Below are 24123 nucleotides of genomic sequence, written 5' to 3' on the forward strand. Positions count from 1 at the left end.
GGGTGCCATTTTTCTTTACTAGGTAATTAAGGAAGTGTTGTTTTTTTGTTGTTTTTATTTTTCCCTGATGGGTAAGTTAGATTTTAAAGAGAACCTCAACATAAGCATGCAAATCTCTGGCATAAATTTCCCTTTTGGGCAGTGCGCAGACATATAAGGCTGTAGCGTTGTCGTGAGCGTCCCGTGTTCGAATCATAGCTTCAGGACCTTTCCCCAATCCCACCCTCTTCTCTCTCCCCCACTTCGCTTCCTGTCTAGTCTACACTATCCTCTCTTAATAAAGGCAAAATACCCCCCACCCACCCCTCCAAGAAATAAAAATAAAATAAAAATTTAGAAAGAAAATACATTTTTGTGTTAAATATATTTGGGGTAAAATGGGGGTAAGATGGCTCTCCCTAAAAACGATGAGAATGAGTATAAATCAGCCATGCAATGTGTTAATAAAGGATTTCAAATTTAGCAGTGTAAAATATTAAATGAGGTGTGAGAGGAGTAACTGCACCAGCCCTCACCCCAGAAAGTACAGAAAGGGGTACATTTTTTTCAAAGAAAGTAATAAAAGCTTTTGACATAATTATCAATAATATTCACATTTTCAAGCATCATTAATGTAACATACTAAATTAACTACTCTGTTTAATATTTTATTTTGATAATTTGGTTGAATAGTTGAATAACTGATGACAAAGAAGAATTCAAGTAAAAGAAATTGATTTGAAAGGTAATCTGTAAATTGTCCATTAAAAAGTAATGGTAGATCATAATAGCAACAATATGAATACAAATTTAATGTTTTCACGCTACTAGCTTACAGATGACTGAAATGTACAATTAATTGATTACAACAAATATTAAATTTAAAAATAACATGTCACTTGGGTTCTGTGGCGTCGTCATCATCATAAGGGTCTACTTTGATCTTTTTACTTCAAAATAAAAACTAACTTATACTCCACAAATCCAAAAACATTGTGTCCACAACTCCCTCATTGTGAACAGATTGCAATTTTCCAGAGACACAAAATAAAAATAAAAATATCATATAGCCATTAATCAAAAGTGCTGGGATGAGATTTTGTGCCATGTTAAGAGTACAAAGTTTTCATTATTCGCACAAGAATGAAAAAGACAGATCTTCAGACATGACTCAACATGACTTGAAGTGTCCAAATAAGAGTAATGTTCACTATCCACTTCTTCCACCTGCTGCCCAGACACCTGTCTCACTGACAAAATGAACAAATATCACCTCACACAATTGGAGAAATGAGGGGTATCTAGGCAACGTCTCAGCAGAACAAGTCCATCAGAGCTCAAACTTGCTCTAAACTGTGCATATTTCCATTAGTGTGCACTACGGGGGGGTTGGCAATTATTAATGACAGCAAGCAGTCCACTGCTAACGTCTCAAATACATGCCAATTCAATATTTTGCTTTTCGCCTGTTTTAGTAGGAGTGTAGGATGCTGTGCGTCACAATGCGCGCTGGCAAAAGTGTCTCATGCAGCAGGCGGATTGGACACGAGGCGCACTGACCACACTTTGGAAAATGAACTGCTGCAAATGTCTAAACTACACAAGTTTACCAAGTCGTAGCGACAGCAGATCGAGTCTTTCACTGGAATAAGCATACAGATTAATTTAGCACTTATAGACAAATACAATGGATGCCACTTTGGACCCCCTTTCGACATCTCTTTTCTACGACGAGGAAGATGGAAACGAAACATCCACCAATCTCTTCGAGCAGCCGGACTGGCAGGTGGCACTATGGGCGATTGCATACTCTTTAATCGTAATTGTGTCCATCATTGGCAATGTCACAGTTATTTGGATCATTCTGGCACATAAACGCATGAGGACAGTCACCAACTACTTCATTGTAAACCTCGCCTTTTCTGATGCGTCTATGGCAACTTTTAACACCGTCTTTAATTTCGTGTATGCTTTGCACAATGACTGGTATTTTGGTTTGGGATACTGTAAATTTCAAAACTTCTTCCCAATAACAGCAATGTTCTCAAGCATTTATTCAATGGCGGCTATTGCCGTTGACAGGTAAGCAGACAAAATCATTGTGGTTATTTACTACAATTTCATTTGATAAAGATAAATATTATTTTTTTTAACTCACCATAACATGTTACCATGGATTAGGATATTTAATCATGATAACAATACATCAATCGTGCCATAAACCAATTACAGGTTGTTAATTCCTGTGAGATATTTTTGCTGGTCATACATGGTTAGGAGCATACATGGTTTAAATGAGTCTGATGGAATGAAGTTCGTCCATCTGGCACACCCTGATTAATCTGTTTAGAGCTATTTCTCCAAGCAGGGATATAAACCCAATTGACCAGATTTAAAATAGAGGAAAACAGCTCTAAATCCATCAATTTAATGCCTAAGTAGCCTACACCTTTTATCTGTGCACCACCACCAATCTTCCGTCAAAATTAAATATATTTAATATTTAAAAAATAATCTTATATTATTATTATTCATTTTGGCCCCTTTAAATTATAAATTAATGATTTCATGACAAACTGTATAACAATGGTGATTTGATTAGCACCCACACCAAGCTTTCAATGGGTCTAAATAGGAACTTCTGAGCATGTAGTTCGAGCGCGCAACGTCCCCGAACAAGTAATTTATCTGCGCGCGTAATATTCCGTTACACAGAAAGTTACTGCGCGCAAATAGTGCATCTGTGATATTCCTGAGTTTACTTGGTGACTCATGGGCAAAATTGTCTGGGAGACTTCGCGCTGAGTGTGGATTGTGTTCTGCTAATATAAATAAGAGTCTGATTTAGTGATCAACAAGTAGATGATGATAATATGGGAAATAACGCAACCAATCAATCTCCTCTATCTGGATGTGCTCCAGTAAAATTTCATTATGCATGCAGTAAATTTCGTCCAAAAAATCTCTGTAATACACTCAATGGCAATACAAGGGGAAGTCAACAGAGTGGTATTGCCAGCCTTTTCCATTTTGTTATTCATATAGCCTATATCAAATGTGTGTCATTTAAAGACATACGTTCACTTTCATTAAGATGCTGTTGGCTGAAATCCACAGATACATGGCTATAATCCACCCTCTGAAGCCCAGGCTCGCCTCCACTACTACTACAGTTCTGATCGGGGTCATCTGGACCGTGGCTTTTTCACTAGCCTTTCCTCAGTGTTATTACGCCAGCACCAAGCTCTACTTCCCTCGGACTGTTTGTATGGTGGAATGGCCTGACGATTATGGAGGGAAACATCAGCTCTCGTAAGAAAAGTGGACACACATTTTTTTTATCCTTTTATATTTTTACTGACAAGAACACCATTTTAAATGAGGTTAAACATTGAGAGTAGCCCAATTTTTCACTTCTCAAAGATTTTGAGGACCATCAAAGGCACATTATAGGAATAAAAACATGACAGTAGATTCTTGTGCCTTTATGTAGATTTGAGTCATTTGACTAATGAAGTGATGCTTGATCCCATAGGTATCAGATTGCTGTGATTATCCTGATCTACTTGCTCCCTCTGCTGGTGATGTTGGTGACCTACAGCCTGGTGGGACGGAGGCTGTGGGGCAGCGAGATCCCTGGAGAAGCTTTAGACCACTATCAGAACCAGATGCATGCGAAACGCAAGGTTAGTGATGTGGAAGTTGTGTAATTTGTTATTAATTCCAGTTTCTCTTCATAGTTTCCTAACTAACTTAAGCCATGTGCCCACATGCACACTATGATGAAGACAGTTGTCACGTTTCTAAACTAAATATCATTGGTAGCTACATCTGAGAAAAACAAACAAAAAAACAACAACACTCTGTTAACATGAGAAAATCTAGTTAAGTTGCATAAAATTTTAAAATCAATGGTAAAACCTTCCCTGGGGACAGAATGCTTTTCTTCTGGCAGAACAGAGAATGATCTTTTTCATTCCTTTCACATTTTTCTTTCTTGTGTCCTTCATAATAATAAGCCTCTCCAGAGAGATTTTGCATTGGTGGCAGCAGCTATTTATGGTTTTGGATTATTGTTCTTTTGGTGAAAGAATTATTATAATTTTTTTGTAATTTAACAAAGGTTGTGAAGATGATGATAGTAGTGGTGACGACCTTTGCAATATGTTGGCTTCCCTACCACATCTACTTCATCCTGGGGAGCTTCAGCAGGGACATATACAAGCAGCACTACATCCAGCAGGTCTATTTGTCCATCTTCTGGCTGGCCATGAGTTCCACTATGTACAACCCCATCATTTACTGCTGTCTAAACCAAAGGTAAAGGCACATTACATCGCAGTTAGGAGAAAGAATTAGACATGGATATTTAGTGCAGCATTTGCACTGATGTCAGTTAGAGATCCCTAAAATTGTATTTATATATATTCTTCAGGAAGTCCTATTATTAATGCACAGGAAATGTAAATCTAGCATCTGCTGTCCTTTTTTAGATTCCGCTCAGGTTTTCGTAAAGCGTTCCAGTGGTGCCCCCTCGTCAAGATTTCTGAGGAGGACAACATGGAGCTGCAGCACATGAGAACCTTCCACACGAGACGCAGTTATCGCACTGAGACCACCAGCGTGGTGGTCCGTAATCATATCAGTGAACCAGAAGACACCACATCCAAACTAATCAAAGTCTGAATTCTACAGCACTTCAGTGATGAGGGTGAAAAACATCCCTGTTGGCGAATATTAAAATCGAGCATGACCGTACTTGCACTTAATACCTCACAACAGAATTAGATTTTAGCTCTTATTGTTCTCTATTGTGGATTCAGTGGGCTTTACAGGTGGAGTATTCATCTCCTCCTATGGCATAAGCACCAAGCCTTATTTGTTTCTGTGTTGCTGCTTGAAGTACAGTACTAGTCCTAGTATGTGTATAGATCAGTGGATTTTGTATATACTGTATACACTACTGTTCAAAGGTCTGGGGTCAGAAAGTTTTTTTATTTTTTTAACGAAATTAATACATATATTCAGAAGCAATGCATTAATTTGATCAAAAATAACAATAAAGGCATTTATAATTATATTTCAAATAATAAGTAATCTTTTGAACTTTCTATTCTTCAAATAGTTCTGAAAAATGTATCACGAAAAATATTCAGCAGCACAATTGTTTTCAACATTGATAATAATAATAAGTGTTTCCCTTAGCACTTGGGGTTGTGGATGCTAAAATTAATATACATTTTTTTTATTGTATTTTTGATCATATAAATGTAGCCTGGCTGAGCATAGGAGACTTTCAAGAACATAAATAAACACATTACTGACCCTAAACCTGAATGACAGTTAACCATGTTAATTCATGCACCACTATTGAGCAATGAATGTTTTAAGCTGTAAATATTGGTTAAATGTCAAGTGGCATCTCCAAATGGAAAAACAGAACCGCAAAATTAACATTAAATTGATCAGAGCATGTGTACCCAAACAGTGTGGATGGCTTGAGACATACGGTCAGGTGTGAGAAGTATGATGACTGTTGATTTGACAGCGTTGGGAAAAGAGAGACAACATTAGGTGGGAAATACATTTTGCCTAATTACTGTAAATATAGTGGTAGAAGATATCATGTGTATAAGCTAAAATATAAACAAAACAAAACCATTGTAATTGTACTGTAATTGTATAGCCAAGCTAGCTTACATATCAGTGGTACTCAATGTTTACAGCATGTAATATATTTAATACACATCTGCATGTACTTCCATACGCTTGACTGATTAAAGAGAATTGAGTATGTTTGCCTCAGTTTTACCCCTGAGATATTTCATTTAAAAATTAATATGTATTTTTTTTTCTTTCAAACATCTGAGAAATTTCACAACATACCTCAGTAATAATTAAGCTTTATGTTTTCTATATACAACTATTTTGTTTGTTATGCTGTCACATATAATGAGAGTGGATATTGCACAATTCATATTTTTATTGATTTTGTTGGTAAAAATCGAATTTGTTTGTTTTTCTTTTGTATGAGTGCGTAGGATCTGTTTAATTGTATGAATGTATGAAATCTGAGTAAAGGATATTGTACAGGAACTGCATTACTAATGCTTTACATTACTAGAGTTTTGTCAAATACAAAAATGTAAAATAGAACAGGGATAGAGGGATTGGGATGCACCCAAGTATGACAACCCAGGTATACAAAGCTAAAAAAAAAAAAAAAGAAATAAAAAAAGTTAAAATCAGATAAAGTTTAAATCATTTATTTGTGATTTTTGTGATATTAGTAGCCCATTTAATGTCTAAGTGTGTAAATAAATATGCTTCAAGACAGTTTAAAAAAAATAAAAATGTATAATAAAAATAACCAGCATTTTCACTGTTCCAACATGAAAAGTGATTGGAGAATCATTTTAAAATTGAGCCATATTGTTCAGACATGCTTTTTTCGCATCACCTTGCAAATCAACTGTCAATACATTCATTCAAGATAAATTCAAGACTGGTGGAAATATTTATTTGATCCCCTGCTGATTTTTTAAGTTTGCCCACTTACAAAGAAATGAAGGGTCTGTAATTTTTATTGGATGTTTATTTTATCATGTAGAGACAGAATACCAACCCCCCCCCCCCCCCCCCCAAAAAAAATCTGAAAAAAAAAAAACACATTATAAGCACAGAGACAAGACATTTTTTGTATTTGGTCACCAAGTTTGCACACATCTCAGGAGGGATTTCGACCCAGGTTTCATGGATGTCGAATTTTCAGCTCCCTCCACAGATTTTCTAAAGGATTGAGGTCTGGAGACTGACTGGCCAGGCCACTCCTTGACCTTAATGTGATGCTTCTTGAGCCACTCCTTTGTTGCTTTAGCGATATGTTTCGGGTCATTGTCATGCTGGAAGACCCATCCATGACCCATCTTCAGTGTTCTGACTGAGGGAAGGAGGTTCTCCTCCAAGGTTTTACAGTAATTTCACAGCACTTTCTCCCAAGCCTTCTCTGAATCTTTTAGATGTTCTTTGGCAAAGTTTATATTGGCCTGTACGTGTGCCTTCTTGAGCATGGGGGACCTTTCAGATTTCAGTTGTTGCATAGTGTTACACCAATGGTTTTCTAGGTGACTGTGGTCCCAACTGCCTCAAGATCGTTAACAAGCTCCTCCTGTGTAGTTCGGGGCTGATCCCTCACCTTTCTCATGATCATCCTTACCACATGAGGCAAGATCTTGCACGGAGCTCCAGACTGAGGCTAATTGTTGGTTGTTTTGTATTTCTTCCATTTCTGAATAATCGCACCTACAGTTGTCTCCTCCTCACCAAGCTTCTTGCCGATGGTCTCGTAGCCCATTCAAGCCGTGTGCAGATCTACAGTCTTGTCTCTGACATCATTTGACAGCTCTTTGGTCTTGCTCATGGTGGTGGGAGAGGTTGAAATGGAAGATACAGATTGTGTGGACATGTGTCTTATACACCTAACCATCTGACATTAGGAATAACTTCTTAAAGTGTCAGGACTAATCTGTGTTACACATAGGCACATAACCAATCTGGGGGAGCCAGAACTCTTGCTCGTTGGCAGGGGATCAAATACTTATTTCACTCACTGAAATGCAAATCAAATGCGAACCTTTCTATGTTTTATTTTTACTTTTGGTTGATATTCTGTCTCTATCTGTTAAAATAAACCTACCATAACAATGACAGACCGTTCATTTATTTTTAAGTGGACAAGCCCAAAAAAATTTTAATCAATAAAAATCTGCTCAAATGGATCAAATAAATATTTTCCCCACTGTAAATATTATAGGAATTTATTTTATTGCACAAACAATCACATAGGATCTAAATTCTGAAAGAAAAAACCCCTACAGTGTTTGGGCAGATGCGAAGGACACCACAGAACACAAATTGAGTTGATCAAAACATTTTTATGGTTTTCTCCTATGTAGGTTTTCCCAGGAACAGGGAATATCTATTTATATAGTGCAACTATGAAATAGTACAAAATCAGTGGATGCCAGAACTCAGTTACCAAACAAGGCATGCGTTCATCAGAAGATCTCTGAGCTACTACAGATTCACTCACACCAACTACACAGGATCACTCACAAATAACCAGCCAGGGCACACAGAAGGACATTTACTGGGAATCAGTATCGATAACCCGCAGATCTGCATACACACACAGCAAAAAGCTGACAAAAGCAATACGCAAGATACAATCCGCTAAATTCTTCGGTAATGAGAGATTAAGACTATTTCAGAGAAAGTGGAAATGCAAAGGCAATTAGCTTGTTCCAGTATAAGGGAATTATTAGGAAGGCAGCTGTGTCTGTGTCTTCCTCACTTGGACCGTGACCAATGAGGAGGCTGTTATGTTTAGCGTATATTCTTCAAATGTTTCGCAATATTCACACCACAAATTGCCACACAGACAAATGACAAGACGCAGAGGTTTGGAATTAGCTGGGCATAATCGCAACAAAATACCTTCTTCACCTCAGGTATCCATTTCCTGTCACGTCTGCCATCAAATATAAAAATAAAATAAATAATATCTTCATTTGCTTGGTCAAATATCTTAACTTTAATGTTTGTAATGTGTTTACATTTCTTCCCTTTTTTTCCGATATACATCCATAAATACTCTAACAACAAACTTACATCTTTATATAGTTTGGGTGGACACAGATGGGCCAACCCCTAATAATACCACACAAAGACAAACACAGAGAAAGGCTGACAGGAAACATGTAGAGGTGAGATACAAAGCATAGGGGTCTGGGCATGAGCAGAAGCATGTGCTGGATTGTTGTGGATGACAGCTGAGTCACAGCTGCGAGTGGAAATGTATATGCTTTGCGCGAGAGCTAGAGAAGGTGCTGAGAGCTTGTTCGACGCTGGGTTCAGCTCTTTTGTTCTTGCTGGCGGAGGCGGCACCCAACGGCGGTGATCAAAGCAGCGCCTTTCCCGCTTCCGTCTTCTGAGAGCAGGAAGTTGACGTTGCATTTGGGGGCGAGCTCCTTCACAGTCTGATGCATTATCCGTGAGAAACTGAAAAGAAAGGTACAAGTTAAATACCACATTTACACCCCTCACTTGGAAATGTACTGAAAACATAAATACACTCAAAAATACATTCATTTTGCATGTACTAACTGTGGATGGAGCTTATAGAGAGTGCCATCCACCCCCACGGTGATATCCAGATGGTCCAAACCACGGTTCTCTCGGATTTTGTCGACAACAGCGGCCATTCCTGCTCCACAGAGCTGGGCAGCCCGACGGGAAACAGCTCCACACACTTCCTTGACGATGATGCTGTCGTCGCATGTGCTGTCCAAGCCCAGATGCTGCAGAATGGACCTGACCTGCAGTAGCGCCAAACGGTCACTAGAGGGAAGAAACAAGCATTAAGCAATTTGAAATATTTAGGCATTTCACTCTGTCTGGTTTTTGTGACACATATGGCAATGCAATTTGAGTAGTACCTCTCGATTTGGGAAAGGAACTTCGTTTCAAAGATGCCCCTGGTCTTCAGGGTCTCAGAGATCTGTCCTCTGAAGAGGAAGCCACGCTTTGTCAAGTCAATCAGGATGTTCCGTACAATCTCACCCAGGTACATCCCACTGCACATCTTCTCATACCTAAAAGTGAAAAAAAAATCACTTTCAATTTTCAGATCTCAAATATGCAAAACATTTTTTAAATATATTATACATCATCATTCCAAAGTTATGGATTGATAAGACTTTAATATGATTTTAAAGGAAGTTTCTTGTGCACACCATAATGCTACATTTACATTCTTAAATTATGGTCCAAGCAGTAGGTTCCCCATCTGACCAGTTCTTCCAGACTTGCTTTCTTACGTTAAAACATTTGCATCAATTTATTTGTACATTTTTCTTTTCTTCACACTTGACTGGGTAAAACGGCTCACTTTTGTTTGCCGGCATTGAGGGAGAGATCATCCACTGCATTATCATATTGAGTCCTGATGTCATCCAGGCAGCCATTATCGCCAAATGCTCCCCACTCCATGTTCACACACATCCTGCCGTCTACTCCATCCACTGTCTCAATGTTTCGCATTTCCTCCATGTAGCAGGCATTACTACCTGTTCCTAAAATCACACATATGGATATCTTAGAATGTTCTCTTAACTCAAATGTGTATATAAGACTCTTTAAAATGTAGAGGTATGATTTTATTATTCGTCACATTTGATATATTGAATAATAATTTATAATACATTGTATTGTATTTACCTGCAATTAGCCCAACCTCACACGTGGGTTCCTCATATGCACAGGTCATCATTGTACCCACTGTGTCATTCACTATGGCTACGACATCCAAATCAAACTCCTGTACATAATATAGCCCACACGCAACGATCAAGATTTAAAATCGAATTACTCCATAAAATCTCATATCACCTTATCACATTTCTGACAGTATGCCATAACTCACCTCTCTCCTTTTGATAGCATCTCTCAGGAGGCCAACAACATCTTCTCCTTCACAGTCTGTGGCTCTAAAGCCCTTTGTCCAAGTTACCAGTATTCCCTGTATTCATGAAAGCATGATAAATCATCAGGATTGCATTCAATAGATGAGCAAACGAAGCTGAAATAGCAAACAGGCAGCTCACCGCATCCAGACTAGTTTGTCTGCAGGGGAAGGAAAAGGTAAAGCCCAGAGGCAGGCGGCCGTTCTTCATCCCCATATAGTCCAGGAAGTCAGATATGCAGTACACAATGTGATCAAAAAGCTGCAGGTGGTAAAGAACAGCAATTCAATTAATTTAGTGTTGAAATTTCCTACTATAAGCATTTAAAAACTTCATTTTTGATTAGTAATATGCATTGCTAATGACTTAATTTAGACAACTTTAAAGGAAGTTTTCTTGATATTTAGATTTTTTTTTTGCACCCTAAGATTGTAGATTTTATAAGTTACATGAACAAAAAGTATCCTATCATAAAAAAACTGTATCAGTGGAAAGCTTATTTATTCAGCTTTCTGATGATGCATAAATCTCAGTTTCCAAAAATGTACCCTTATGACTGGTTTTGTTTATTATTATCAAAATTAACATTCAAAATTTTTTCAGGATTCTCTGATGAATAGAAAGCTATTTTAGCGATATATTTTAGGTTGTGTACAACTATATAAAAGCTGCTTTTTGTTCAAGTCTAGTATTTAAATGAGGTGCAAATATGTCACAATGACCACAAACCTCTTCTCCGGTTCCTTGCATTACTTCGATGGGAATGGCGTAGATTTTATTATGCATCTCCACAGTTCGTTTCTTGCCGCTCCGAATCTTTACCAAAAGCACCCTGAAGTTTGTACCTCCAAGATCCAGAGCCAAAAAGTCACCATTTTCTATGTAAATGAGAAAATACAGAAAAACAGAGCAGTCATGAATAAATGATGATCCAAACATACAAAAATGTATTTAAAAATGCTAAATTTATAAATTAGGGTAAGAATGAGAGGATGTTAGATAGCATTAAGTTCCTGTGCCATTGTTCAGTTTTATTTCTCATTTTGTTAATTCAGATGGTTTTGAATTCTCAGCACATTTGCTCAGAATTTATATTCTTTAGGAAGGTGAAAACATTTTGGATGCACTATTTCTTAACTGAGCTGCATATTAAAACTCTACATCTGAAATCGTCATAAGGGAAACAGAACAATGTCATGTGCCTGTATTGAGTAAATCTGGGATTGTACTATGATGCAATTCAACAGGGATAAAGAGATTTTCATTTACTCGTAGCAGAGGATCAAGAGGATTTTAGACATGATGCATGAATGCATTTTGCTAAATGTAATTATGACACTGCATTTTTAATGAAGGAATGGCAGATTATGTCTGGGGGATCATTAACCATCTAGGAATCTTTGCTTATTTTTAGGAAAATATGCTGTATAGCTGTAGATCTTTTACCCGTTCCATCTGGGGTGCTCCGCACATAAGTGGGCAGCATCTTGACGGTGGCAGTGCTTTGGGTGTTCTTGCCCAGTCCATTCTGGATCTCAGTTCTCATTCTTTTTTTCACCTCCAGCAGTTGTTCTTTGGTCAACCGGAACTCTGCCAGCGTTTCAGCAATCTGACGTGTCTGATCGGCCAGCCGGGAAGCCCAGGCAGTTACCATTGCAGCCCCTTTGCCACTTCCACTCTCAGAAAGCAAGAAGCGAACATCAGACTCCGGCACCAGACGACGCACAGTTTTGTGCAACCGGCGGGCATACCTGGCAGAAACAGGGGATGTGGATTTAATAGTCAGTCTGTATATCACTGGTGGGAAATATTGAGACTCTTTCTGTAGGTTACATTTTCGCCAGTAGGTGGTGACAAGCGACTGGTTAACTGAATGATTCATTCAACCCTTTCTTTTAAAAGTATCAAGGCGTTTTGGACAAGAATGCGTTTTTGTTTGAATGGCTTCTAGTTTTGATACAATTTTACTTGAATGCTGCCAGAGATGGGCAGTATTTTAATTAAATGTATTTGAAATACGAAGCTATTTAATTACTAATTTTTTTTTTTCATTTGTATTGTGCTGGACAATAAAAAAAAATAAAATGCAGTTTTGAATGAGAGACTAATTAGTATTTAAAATACTTATTGAAATATGTCGTTTAATTCTTACATGCAATAACTTTATGTACCCTGCATAATATAGGACTATCAATTAGCCTGCCACATTTTCCCGTCTGGGTACAAACAAATCACGTGACACATTCTGTTGGATCCAGCACGCGCATCGAACAAGGTCCGAAGAAGCAAATCAAGAAGCTGCTGTTGGGCTCAGTCAAACCGCTTGACGGTAAAGTATCTAGTAAAATATACTATCATACATTATTCTCTGAATGTCATCATAGGAAAAACGATTTGGACAAATCGCTAGAACTTGTTCATTTACTAAAGAGTGAAGTGTGCTATCTAGTTATGCGCGGATAGCAGTTATATCCACGGACGAGTGTGTAAAGTTATTAAAAAACAATAACATTATGATTAATTGCGGGTTGATAATCCATTTATGATGAGATAAATCATTAATGATGGTAAAATTAAAACACCATGCAGGCCTACACGTGTATGTGTGTGTGTGTGTGTGTGTGACATATCAGGACACAACTTTGTATAATGACATGGGTATGACACAGGTATTACAAGGAGAGGGTGACTTATGAGGACATGACCCATGTCCCCATTTTTCAAAACGCTTATAAACCATACAGAATTTTTTGAGAAAGTAAAAATGCACAAAGTTTCCTGTGAGGGTTAGGGTTAGGGGTAGGGTTGGTGTAGGGCCATAGAATATACAGTTTGTACAGTATAAAAACCATTACGCCTATGGGATGTCCCCACTTTTCACAAAAACAAACATGTTTGTGTGTGTTCGTGAAATATGGGTTGTTACTGAACTATTTCGGAGCTGCCAGATACACACAGACTGTCAGAACTCACTGCCTAGTGGCATGCCAATGAATCCTTCATCATGATGACCACTAGTGTGACAGAAGCTTAATTTGTCGCGCCAATCATTTTTTAAATGAAGATATTGTGTTGTGTCCTCCAAGCCAGGTAGTGTCTTGCCCACACTATCAATATTTATTTTTGCATCAAAAAAAAGAAGAAAAGAAAAAGAAAAAAGGCCATCAGATGTGGATCCCTTGCAGCAACATCAAGTTTTAGAAAACCCTCTTAAAATGACAGCACCATGACAAACTAAAGCAATATGAGGAATACAAAAAGGAGTTTGATAAGCCCAAGGCCATTTACAGACAGACTCATCTTTTTGAATGTGCACCAAGATGAGATAGAAGTGAAGGATTTGGATCTTTCATACATCACAGTTGATCCAGAGTGAGAAGAAATGTCAGTGTGCCATAATTCTACCGCCCCACATCAGGTGTGCCACACACACACACAGAGTTTGGTTTCAACCGCTGATGCCAAAAAGGCAATACTCTGTAGGCTCTTTGGGAGAAGCTTCCTGCAATCTTGTCTGCCTTGCAACTTCCATTATTCAAAGAAGTAGAACTTCATGGATGCCATGGAGGAATAGTGAAGGGTGCTCAAGCCCATTGCTATTGCGATTGATCGCCTTCAAGGTCAGACCTCATGCTACTATGATGAGCTCATACGCCAACCCTCTTTGTGGTTGAGGTTAAACTACATGACATGCAAGCCTTAAGCTTTAATGTGTAAACCTTTACTTAGAATACTTAGAATTGAACTTATAAAGCAGAGACTGACCTGTTGGAATCGAGTATTCCAAAGCATTGTTTAATAAAAGAAATAAGTCAACAAAGCATTATTTGAACAGTTAAGCGTTTTAAGGCTTCGTGTTTCCAGCTTATTTAAAGGACAGTGTTCTTGTGCAACACACTATCCTGTAGTTATATCTCATTCACAGTACAGAGCACTGCTATGTCTTTCAAGTTTATTTAAAGACTGTCTATTATGACATTCAATGAGGCCTGTAAATTGCTGTAAATAGGTGAAATGAATTGCAAAGAAATTTATGTGATTATAATTCCAATTTAATAATCAACTTTACTCTTTCAACTAATCTCTCTGTGAGCTTTTAAGGTTCAACTTACTGTAGTGTCCAGAAATAAGGTCATTGAGTATAGTGTTTCAACAAATAAGAGGCGCAGCTGCTCCTATGAAAACCTATTCAATGCGTATTCATAGAATTTGCCCTTGTCTGAAGAGCCCTCAGGAGGGTTCAGCGCCTACTCAGGGTGTCACATGCTCCCGCAGATGTATTCCCAAAATCCTCTGAGAATGCTTAGCATGCCGTGTACATACTATTACTGATAAGTCATGTTTTTGTCTGATTATAGTCTGATTTGATGATCTGAATGTACTGTAATACTCACTGTGGGTGCATCTTGTACAGGGAACCATCGATGCCCACTGTGGTGCGGAGGCGCGGGCTGTTCTTATTGTCCTTGAGACGTGTGAGGATTGCACCCAGAGTGGCAGCAATTAGATTTGCAGAGCGAAAAGAGACAATAGCGCAAACATGCTGCACAGCAATGCAGTCGTCTTCAGATGGCTCTACACCCAAACGTGTCAAAATCTCCTTGGCTTTGGTAAGTCCTTCTTTGCTCCTAAAGAAAGAAGTGGTACTGTTGTAAGGTTAAAATATCATGATTTTTTTTGAGTCATAAAGAGCCTTTATTGGCTTTAAAGGAATAGTTCAACTAGCTCTGCCCCCACCCCCCCAAAAGTGCTGAAAATGTGCTTATCCTCAGGCCATCCAAGATGTTTTGTTTTGTACAGATTTGGAGAAATTTAGCATTACATAATTTGCTCACCAACGAGTCACCTGCTGTGAATGGGTGCCAGCAGAAACAGTCCAAACAGCTGATAAAAACATCAAAATAGCCCACAACACGACTCCAGTTTATCGATCAATGTCTTGTGAAGTGAAATGCTGTATATTTATTACAAACAAATTTATCTGTAAACAAAAAAATAACTAACTAAAAAAAAACTCATGGTTTTGTTGGAAAACAATGGATTTGTTAACAGCTTTACATAAGGCGTTAATTGATTGTCAGTTAGACTGTTGATTGATGGAGTCATGTGGATTACATAAATGTTTTTATCAGCTGTTTGGACTCTCATTCTGATGGCACCCATACACTGTAGGGCAGTGGAGTACCCTCTGCCATACTACTAAATAGACATGCCATAGACATACTAAACGTGCAGTGTTGGGGGTACTTCATGGAGAGGTTTGAGAACCCCTGCTGTAGAGGATCCAATGGTGAGCAAGTGCTGTAATTTCTCTAAATCTGTTCTGATGAAGAAACAAACTCATCTACTCCTTAGATGGCCTGAGGGTGAACCGTTTCTTTAATTTCAGTCTACTAGTGATTCCATTAATATACCTTAAATTAATTTTATTTATGGTAATTATCAAATTAATAATGACCAGAATGAAATGAAGGACAACTCACTTCTCAATTGCAGAAACGTGCTTGGTTTCAAATTTTCCTTTTGTTAGCAGCTCTGGGGTGATGCGGCCCTCAAACAGTAGGCCTTCCTTAGCCATCTTAACCAAGATCAGCCTTACCAGCTCACCCATGTACATCCCACTGACCATTTTCTCAAACCTGAAAACAGTCAACATTCACCTTTACCTCTTCAAACATTCGCACAAAATATGCTAATATTTTTTGAGCTTTAAAAGTTTTGTGACTTACAACTGCTTGCCAGGGTTGAGGGACCCACGATCAATCTCCCTGTCAAACTCAGTTCGGATATCCTCCAGTGTGCCATCATCTCCGAAAGCCCCCCATTCAGTATTGATACACATCCTGCCTTCATCTCCCTCCACCAGGTCAATGTGTCTGAGCTCCTCCATGTAACATGCATTAGTGCCGGTACCTGAGGGATCACAGCAGCATAAGCCATTGCAGATGTTCAAAAATCCCGAAGCTTTAATTCAGCATATTTAGCATATCAAATATATTCATGGTATTCATCATTTATCTGTGCATGGAGGTAGGTTAATTTTACAATGTTGCTGAGAGCAAATTTCTTCTGATTTTAATTTATATTATTCAAACAGGCATTACAACTCTACAAATCTAATTTTAAACTCATTTGTTGTCCATTTAGGAGTCTGAAAAAATGCATAAAATAGAGAGATATTAGTATTTTATTTTTTACCTATAATAATTCCGACTTCACAGCGCTGGTCATCAAAGCCACAGGTCATCATAGTTCCCACAGTATCATTGACAACCGCCATGATATCTGCATCATAGTCCTGTAAGTGAATTATTACACCAATAAATCCTTCAGGAAAGAGTCTAAATGGCTATCCACCTGCATACAATCCATAAAATAATAGATAACTTTATTACACTCACCCCACGTTTTTTGATGGCTTTATTTAGAAGCTTTACAACATCCATTCCCTCAACCCCACTGGCCTTGAAGCGTTTTGTCCATGTTAGCAAAACAGCCTGTAGAAATACAATAGTAACATATTGTCATAAGTTGTAAGCAGGATTCAATAAAAAAATCTACATTTCAATTATGTAAACTGGATCTGTGATGCATAGTAGTAGAAATATATAAAATGTAAATGTTGTAAAGTCATGTTCTGTTACCTCATCCAGTTTGGAGTGTGCACAAGGGAATGAGAATGTGAAACCCATGGGAAGCTTCTTGTCTTTAATTTTTTGTTTCTCCATGAAGTCTCCAAGACATTCTGTAACATGCTCAAACAACTGCAAGAAATAATGAACATGTACAAAATGGAGACAATTAAGATTGTAGACAAAAGCTGGATGGCTTAGACAAAAGACCTGAACACCACTTCTATTATGACAACTCTTGGAAGATTTTAGCATGGTAATGGATAAGATGTATTAATGTATTTGGTTTTGGTGGAATTGATCTGGTATGCTGCTCCCACTAAATTTCTGCTCATACAGAACTGTTTAAGACATACTGCATTTAAGACATACTGCTATCTTAAATACTCACAATAGCATATGTAATAACCCATAGTTGATCTATAAAAGGTGGAGCTGGGGAAGGAGGAGGGTTTCAGAGGAACTCTGAAAGCGTGCTGCGAACTGCTTTTGTAAATGATAACTAGCCATTTAAATGTAAAGCAGCACACAGGTTGGCTGTGTATGCAACAAAAACCAATCAACTTGTGCCAAGTAGTTTAACTCTGTGAATATCATCAGTTTACTAAGGACCCCTCAGCATGCGCCAGCTAGAGTTTCATGACAGAATTTTGCATTTAAACTGTCAAATGTATAAAAAAAAAATTTGATATTAAAGATTGTTTACACAAACATATTGGCTATTCAGATGACGATATTCATTTAGATGCTTAATTTCACATATACAGTACAGACCAAAGTTTGGACACACCTTCTCATTCAAAGAGTTTTCTTTATTTTCATGACTCTGAAAATTGTAGATTCACACTGAAGGCATCAAGGGCTATTTGACCAAGAAGGAGAGTGATGGGGTGCTGCGCCAGATGACCTGGCCTCCACAGTCACCGGACCTGAACCCAATCGAGATGGTTTAGGGGTGAGCTGGACCGCAGACAGAAGGCAAAAGGGCCAACAAGTGCTAAGCATCTCTCGTGGAACTCCTTCAGGACTGTTGGAAGACCATTTCAGGTGACTACCTCTTGAAGCTCATCAAGAGAATGCCAAGAGCGTGCAAAGCAGTAATCAAAGCGAAAGGTGGCTACTTTGAAGAACCTAGAATATGACATATTTCAGTTGTTTCACACTTTTTTGTCATGTATATAATTCCATATATAATTCCACATGTGTTAATTCATAGTTTTGATGCCTTCAGTGTGAATCTACAATTTCCATAGTCATGAAAATAAAGAAAACTCTTTGAATGAGAAGGTGTGTCCAAACTTTTGGTCTGTACTTTATATTCAACAAAAAAAGGTTATTTATGATTTCAGGTGGATGAAGAATTGGTCATGTACCCGTGATCCGCTGCCGTGGATTATGTCCTCTGGAGTCTCATATATCTGACTTTCCATCTGCACAGTCTGTTTCTTCTCATGAGACACTTTCACTCGCAGAATACGGAAATTAGAGCCGCCCAGATCCAGGGCAATGAAATCTCCCTTCTCTGTAAGCGAATTAAAGAAATCATCAATATTACAAATATTTTTCTACTATCAAGAGTTCACAAGTTAACCTAAAGACATAGTTCAGCCAAAACGACACGAGGATGTGTAAATGATGAAGGAATTGCCATTTTTAGGTGAACTATGCCTTTAATGATACTTAAAAGCATGTTATATTAAACTAGTTAGAACATTCCCCTTCTGGAAGCTGCTTAATTAAGCTACCTAAAGGACACTGCCACTGTTATCCTTATGACAACACTCCAGAAACTTGACTATACTTGTAATGTGAGAATGCATCAACATTTATTTTGGTCGTGATCAAGGTGGCTTTATCAGGAATGCATTTTGTGCTGAGCTGGCCAAAGACAGACACAAATTACCGAGAAAACAGGAATTCTTACAAACAGATTCTTTGGAAAATATATGCAGTAAAATGGTGATTAATAAGTCTGTTTATGCTAAAGATTGAACAGAGAAAGATCAATACCAAGAGATGTTTGCTTTAGGTCAGAAATGCTCCTTTTTTTCTATCTCGAGGCTCCTCGACGTGCCCAGATTGTCTATATTATGTGCACTGCTTGTTGCCAAGCAACACCGCAGTCTTCTGTTTCTAGGTTGGAAATGAGGTGTCTGGGAGTGTGAATATATTTAATCCTGTAAACTCAGCGTCAACTGTGAAGGTCAGTTAACTGGAGTTGCAGGTTATTACAGTAAAATGTTATTCACATGAAAAGGATACATAACAACACTGTTTCAACAACCTAAATGCATTTGTAATGTATTAATGACTGAATTGATCTGTAGCAAACGTAATATATCATTTAACAACACGTTAAAGCCATTCCAGGAAAAGTGTATCATTTAAATAAGAGATGAGTACAAATATAAAGGGTAATGTGAAGTAAAGTGCAATTCACAAAATGTAAACCATCCCAAACGCTGTATCTCAGACGATCTGTTATATAACACATGCAAAGGATGCATTTGTTTTAAATGCAGGTAAGTGGTCGCTGGTGGGCATTTTCATCTAGAGAGACTTACTGTACACACTCAGGCATTTCATCATTGGGATGTTAATAGAATCTATATTGAATTGTTTATACTGTAATGCCCAGCACCTTAGGACTAGAGAGCTGCTCTTGATAAGGTATTCTAGACTTGATGCATGTATACTCTGCTATATATTGCTGCGATGGATGAATGGATTATTGATATTGATACACAATCAATCAGATTTGTCCATGTTGTTCTAATTGTTTTGAAAAACTTTATTGCTACATGAGCAATAAATCTGCCATCATTAACTAGAGTGAAACTGCCTTTGCAGAACACATCGTAGCAGGGATGCTAACAAATTGCACTGAAATCAATTTTCACATGCCAATCTGACTGGGATTACAGCTCATATAATCCGTGATGTAACCTAGTGCGTATGGTTGGATGCTGCAGGGCATGTAGAAAGGCATGAGCACATTGTCAATGCAGCTCTCAAAGTGTTGTGGCACGGGGAAATCAATTCAGTATTGTGAGCATGCAGTAGTAGCTTCACCCCATTCTATGCTGTGGAAAGTTTGCATAGTAAATTTAATTGACATCTTTTTTAAACCTTTATTTAACCAGGAAAAGTAGATTGAGATTAAAAATCTCTTTTACAAGAGCATCCTGGCAAAATACATTTGTAATTGAAATACATTTGGAGGCAGGCAAATGTTATTAATTGAAAAGCTATTTAAAAGAATCTAACCAGAATGAATTAGCCTTGATGCATATTCTTGCAAATGAGGAAACTCTGGCATGCAGTACTTAATATTCATCTTAAAAATGGAATAAACAAATAGTTAAATGAAAATCCAACAGATGGCCCGGCCCGCATTTTTTGTTTTAATGGGAAATCTACACTTGCAGAAAAACTGGTTAAACTAGTTTTCTTCAAAGCTTGCAAACAGCTTTCCACGGATAGGGTTCAGGTATTTCTGAGAGCATTCACTTAAAGCATTAATTCAGTTGTAAGCATCTGACCTCTTCGATTCAAAAAACTAAATTTTGGTCAAACTTATTGTTCTTTCTTTTGTTAAAGCATTTAAAAGAAGTACAATGAAGAAAGCTGACATTTCTTTTCGAGACTGATTTGAGCTAATGGACACAACTGCAGACTCCACAGTTTGCTTGACACTAATTTATGAGGAAAGCCCGGCTGATTTTTATTTCTATACATGGTATCCTTTCTCAGCTACTTCTAAAGCAAGCTTTTATAATTACTTAAGGATTCTTTTTTCAGATAAAAGATTTTTAAGGCATTTATTTACAATGTATGGCCATAAAAATGCTCACCTGATCCATCAGGAATGGACCTTACAAAGGTAGGCAGCATCTTGACGGTAGCTGTCGGGTTGGTATCTCGTCCCAATCCGTTCTCCATTTCCCTTCGGAAGCGGGCCATGATCTCGCGCAGCGTCTCATCAGAGAACCGCATGGCGTACAAGTATTTGTCAATCTACACAAATGGACACAAAATAAACGAATGACATTGTGCCCTTTGCCCCCATAATATCAAAAGCACCCGGATGTTTGTTAGTAATCAGTGTTGATGATCATGATGCATACAGTCAAGTATCCTGTCTGTTGTTAGGTCAGTGTGTCCTTGAAATATATGGCTGTGGCCTAGATGCAGACATACCAGAAATATGGGCAATGCCGTTTATAAACACAGACGAAATTCATCAGGAAAATGGCTAGTGGAAGATGTTACACTGCAACAAAAGTTTATTAATACTGTAAACCTAAGCACCTGCTCCTTGAGCACATGAGAGATTTAGTCTTAAATCTGTGTTATGATGCCATTTAGAATTTCTTTTCTATACATTCTGTATTTGGTGAGACACTTGTTGCTTATATATATGCAATATATAGATTAATAACAAGTATTCTGGATGCCAATATATTTACTATATTATACATTATATTATTTGTTAAATATTGTATTTGTGAGTTCATATGTAGGCTATCAAATGTTTGTATACAGTATACAGTAGTCTCCCAAATCATATGCAAATTTTAATTTTGATAAATGTATTGCTTTTTACAAATATCACACATTTAAGAAACAGTATATGCCAGTAAAATCTCCATTTTCAATATTACTACAATATCTTTCAAGCTGTTGATTTGGTTTTGTTAAAAAAACACAAGGAGAGTGTGTAAAATGGGACATTGCGTAACTGGCATGAGTAAAATCCAACTTCCTCGTAAAAACATGAGATCAGTTGGAAAGCTGCCAGGGCTGTCTAAATGAGGGTGAAAAGAATGGTGGCTTTATCTTTAAATGTGCTAAGAGCACTCACATGTTCATCTGTCTGTGTGATTTGTTTATGTCATTTGTTATGTCATATACACCATACTTCGCCACGGTTTAATCGCATATTCACCAACTTCCTGTCACATTAGCAACAGGTAACTTTTATGATCAAATTATATGAATGGCATCTATGGGTCATAAAACTCTTATCAAGAGAGAGTAGCAGGTGCACAACTGAATCACCCAGGATGGATTTCATTTCAGTCTATCATGCCTTACATGTTGTTATAGTAACCACGTTACACAATGCAACGGTTGCTTCTTACTCTGATGTGCTTCTGTTCATTGTTGTTAGTGTTAACTAAAACGATTGAAAATTGTAGATTGAAATAAAACTGAAATAAAATAATTAAATATTTGATGAAATACTTTAAAAACTTTAAAAGCGAACAAAAATAGAAGTGTCTTAGCAGTTAACTGAAATAAGTTAAAAACTATTAAAGTATTAAAATAAAAGCTAAAAAAAAATAATGCTAAATTCTGTAATACTATATTAAAAATGCTAAAATAACACTGTTGTGGAAAATAATAATGGGGCCTATAAAATATCTGACTTATTCAAACCATGATGACTTTGAATCGTGTCGCACACTGCCTGAGAAAGTGTCACATATGAAACTCTAAATTCCAAATGTTTGAGGCAAAAAGAATATCAAGTTAATTAATTTTGTGCAAATGTATTAATATCATAAGCTGTGTGCAAAAATAAGAGTATTTCTCAAATATTTATCAGTAATTCAGTTAAGGTAGAACTATTTAACAATTTCATTTAAAATGGTATTTTAAATTTTTTTTTTTTTTTAACTAACAGAATTAAAATATAAAGAGTGCATATCCTCAAAGTGAGACACACAGGCCTTTCCCTCCCTCTACAACTGCATTCAAACACTGTCAAAACTCTCCGGCAAAGGCACGCCATAAGTCAGCTGTTGTAACCCAACACTCGGGGGAGGGGGTTGATGCTCACGACCACCTTCCCCCACCGAGAGAAGTATTCCCCAGTAAGCACGTTCACACATAGACACACACACACGCAAAAAAAAAAAAAAAAGTTCCTCTCCTCATGGCTGCTCCATGATGCCCCACATCCTGCTTTCAAGGACATTGCAGCATGAACCCTATAACCTTTGGCAATGTCGTCATTTCCAAGCGTATACCTTGTCCTCTCATCCTCGCCGTCGCACATCGTGTGACGCAGAAGCTGCAGATGGAGGGACGTGAGATGAGGCACATCTCACGACTCTCTGCTGTAAAACGCAGGTCCGTGTCACCTACTGTCACGCATCTGGAAAAGCTAGCAAATGCTCGCAAGGTCGAATTTTGAGCCGCACTTGTTAAGGACAAATGATGCAACTCACCTTTTTGACCTGGTCATCCTTCAGTTCAGTGAAGTAGTAGGCCAAAAGCTGTGCCGCTATCATCCTGCTTCACCTCTTTGGTGAAAAAGCAACAGAAGAGAGAAGGACAAGCCTTACGATCCTTTCCAATGAGGCAGGCTAAACAGTTTGAGCCCAGAAGCAACGTGGGTTAAGTGGAAAACGTGAAGCCGGCACGTAGGAGTGATCCCTCCCAGCGTTACGCCAATGTCTGACTCTGCCCGGCCTAGGAAGTCAAGCTGCATATAATGTGCTCGCATGAGATGCAGCAGAGGCTAGGATGGGGAACGGCTGAAGCCCTGCCCCCTCACTCTGCTCCTATTGGCTGAGTTTATGGGCAGGCTTGTGAGGCAGAGCACAGCTGACAGCTCTCCTTCCTTCTTCCCCTCAGATCCCACCTCCATGTTCCATTCTATCCGCTCAGGTCTTTTCAGTCTTCCTTCTTCCTCATTCTCTTCCACTTTAAATGTAAAGGAAATAGGGGATTTACCCTGGCGGCACATAGTGCACGTTCTCAGTGCGTCATATACTCAAAGCCGTTTGAGATCTTAAAAGTAGTTAGGTTGCTGGATTTGGGTGGAGAAGCAAAACTGCTGAGTAATGCTATAGCTAAAGTTATATCAGCACATATCCATATTTCCTGTTCAGAGACAGGGCCGTTATAAATGTGTAACGCTGGTGGAAAAAAAGGAGACTTCTTGTGACATTATTTCAAGGGTAGACGGCAAGGGCTTG

At 38.1% G+C, this 24123-nt stretch overlaps 2 protein-coding genes across 2 annotated transcripts; one reads left to right on the forward strand and one right to left on the reverse strand.

Moving 5' to 3' along the window:
• Window positions 1-1376: 1376 nt before the first annotated feature.
• LOC113057140 (neuromedin-K receptor-like) lies at window positions 1377-5032 on the forward strand. Its single transcript, XM_026224250.1, has 5 exons — window positions 1377-2061; window positions 3097-3291; window positions 3515-3665; window positions 4103-4299; window positions 4473-5032. The coding sequence occupies exons 1-5, from the start codon at window positions 1667-1669 to the stop codon at window positions 4663-4665; spliced, it is 1131 nt and encodes a 376-aa protein (XP_026080035.1). The 5' UTR covers window positions 1377-1666; the 3' UTR covers window positions 4666-5032.
• Window positions 5033-7893: 2861 nt separating this feature from the next.
• On the reverse strand, window positions 7894-23433 carry LOC113057139 (hexokinase-1). The gene is made up of 18 exons (XM_026224249.1): window positions 23371-23433; window positions 20989-21151; window positions 18508-18656; window positions 17147-17266; window positions 16904-16999; window positions 16701-16800; window positions 16232-16415; window positions 15986-16141; window positions 14897-15130; window positions 11949-12253; window positions 11232-11380; window positions 10644-10763; window positions 10463-10558; window positions 10258-10357; window positions 9929-10112; window positions 9477-9632; window positions 9145-9378; window positions 7894-9039 (listed from the first exon to the last, which is right to left on the reverse strand). The coding sequence occupies exons 1-18, from the start codon at window positions 23431-23433 to the stop codon at window positions 8892-8894; spliced, it is 2757 nt and encodes a 918-aa protein (XP_026080034.1). The 3' UTR covers window positions 7894-8891.
• Window positions 23434-24123: the final 690 nt, after the last annotated feature.

The sequence above is a fragment of the Carassius auratus genome, chromosome 38 (assembly GCF_003368295.1).
Source record: "Carassius auratus strain Wakin chromosome 38, ASM336829v1, whole genome shotgun sequence".
NCBI classification, from domain to species: domain Eukaryota; kingdom Metazoa; phylum Chordata; class Actinopteri; order Cypriniformes; family Cyprinidae; genus Carassius; species Carassius auratus.

Bases quoted from the DNA above. Each gene is read 5' to 3' on its own strand.
- LOC113057139 (XM_026224249.1), bottom strand. From the start codon at position 23,433: ATGATAGCGGCACAGCTTTTGGCCTACTACTTCACTGAACTGAAGGAT. The intron at 16,416-16,700 runs GTAAAAAATAAA...GTGATCCCTCAG, and splicing joins TGAAGTCGGAATTATTATAG to GTACCGGCACTAATGCATGT. The intron at 10,559-10,643 runs GTGAGCTGCCTG...TCATGAATACAG, and splicing joins GACAAACTAGTCTGGATGCG to GGAATACTGGTAACTTGGAC.
- LOC113057140 (XM_026224250.1), top strand. From the start codon at position 1,667: ATGGATGCCACTTTGGACCCCCTTTCGACATCTCTTTTCTACGACGAG. The intron at 2,062-3,096 runs GTAAGCAGACAA...TGAAATCCACAG, and splicing joins GCGGCTATTGCCGTTGACAG to ATACATGGCTATAATCCACC. The intron at 3,292-3,514 runs GTAAGAAAAGTG...TTGATCCCATAG, and splicing joins GGAGGGAAACATCAGCTCTC to GTATCAGATTGCTGTGATTA.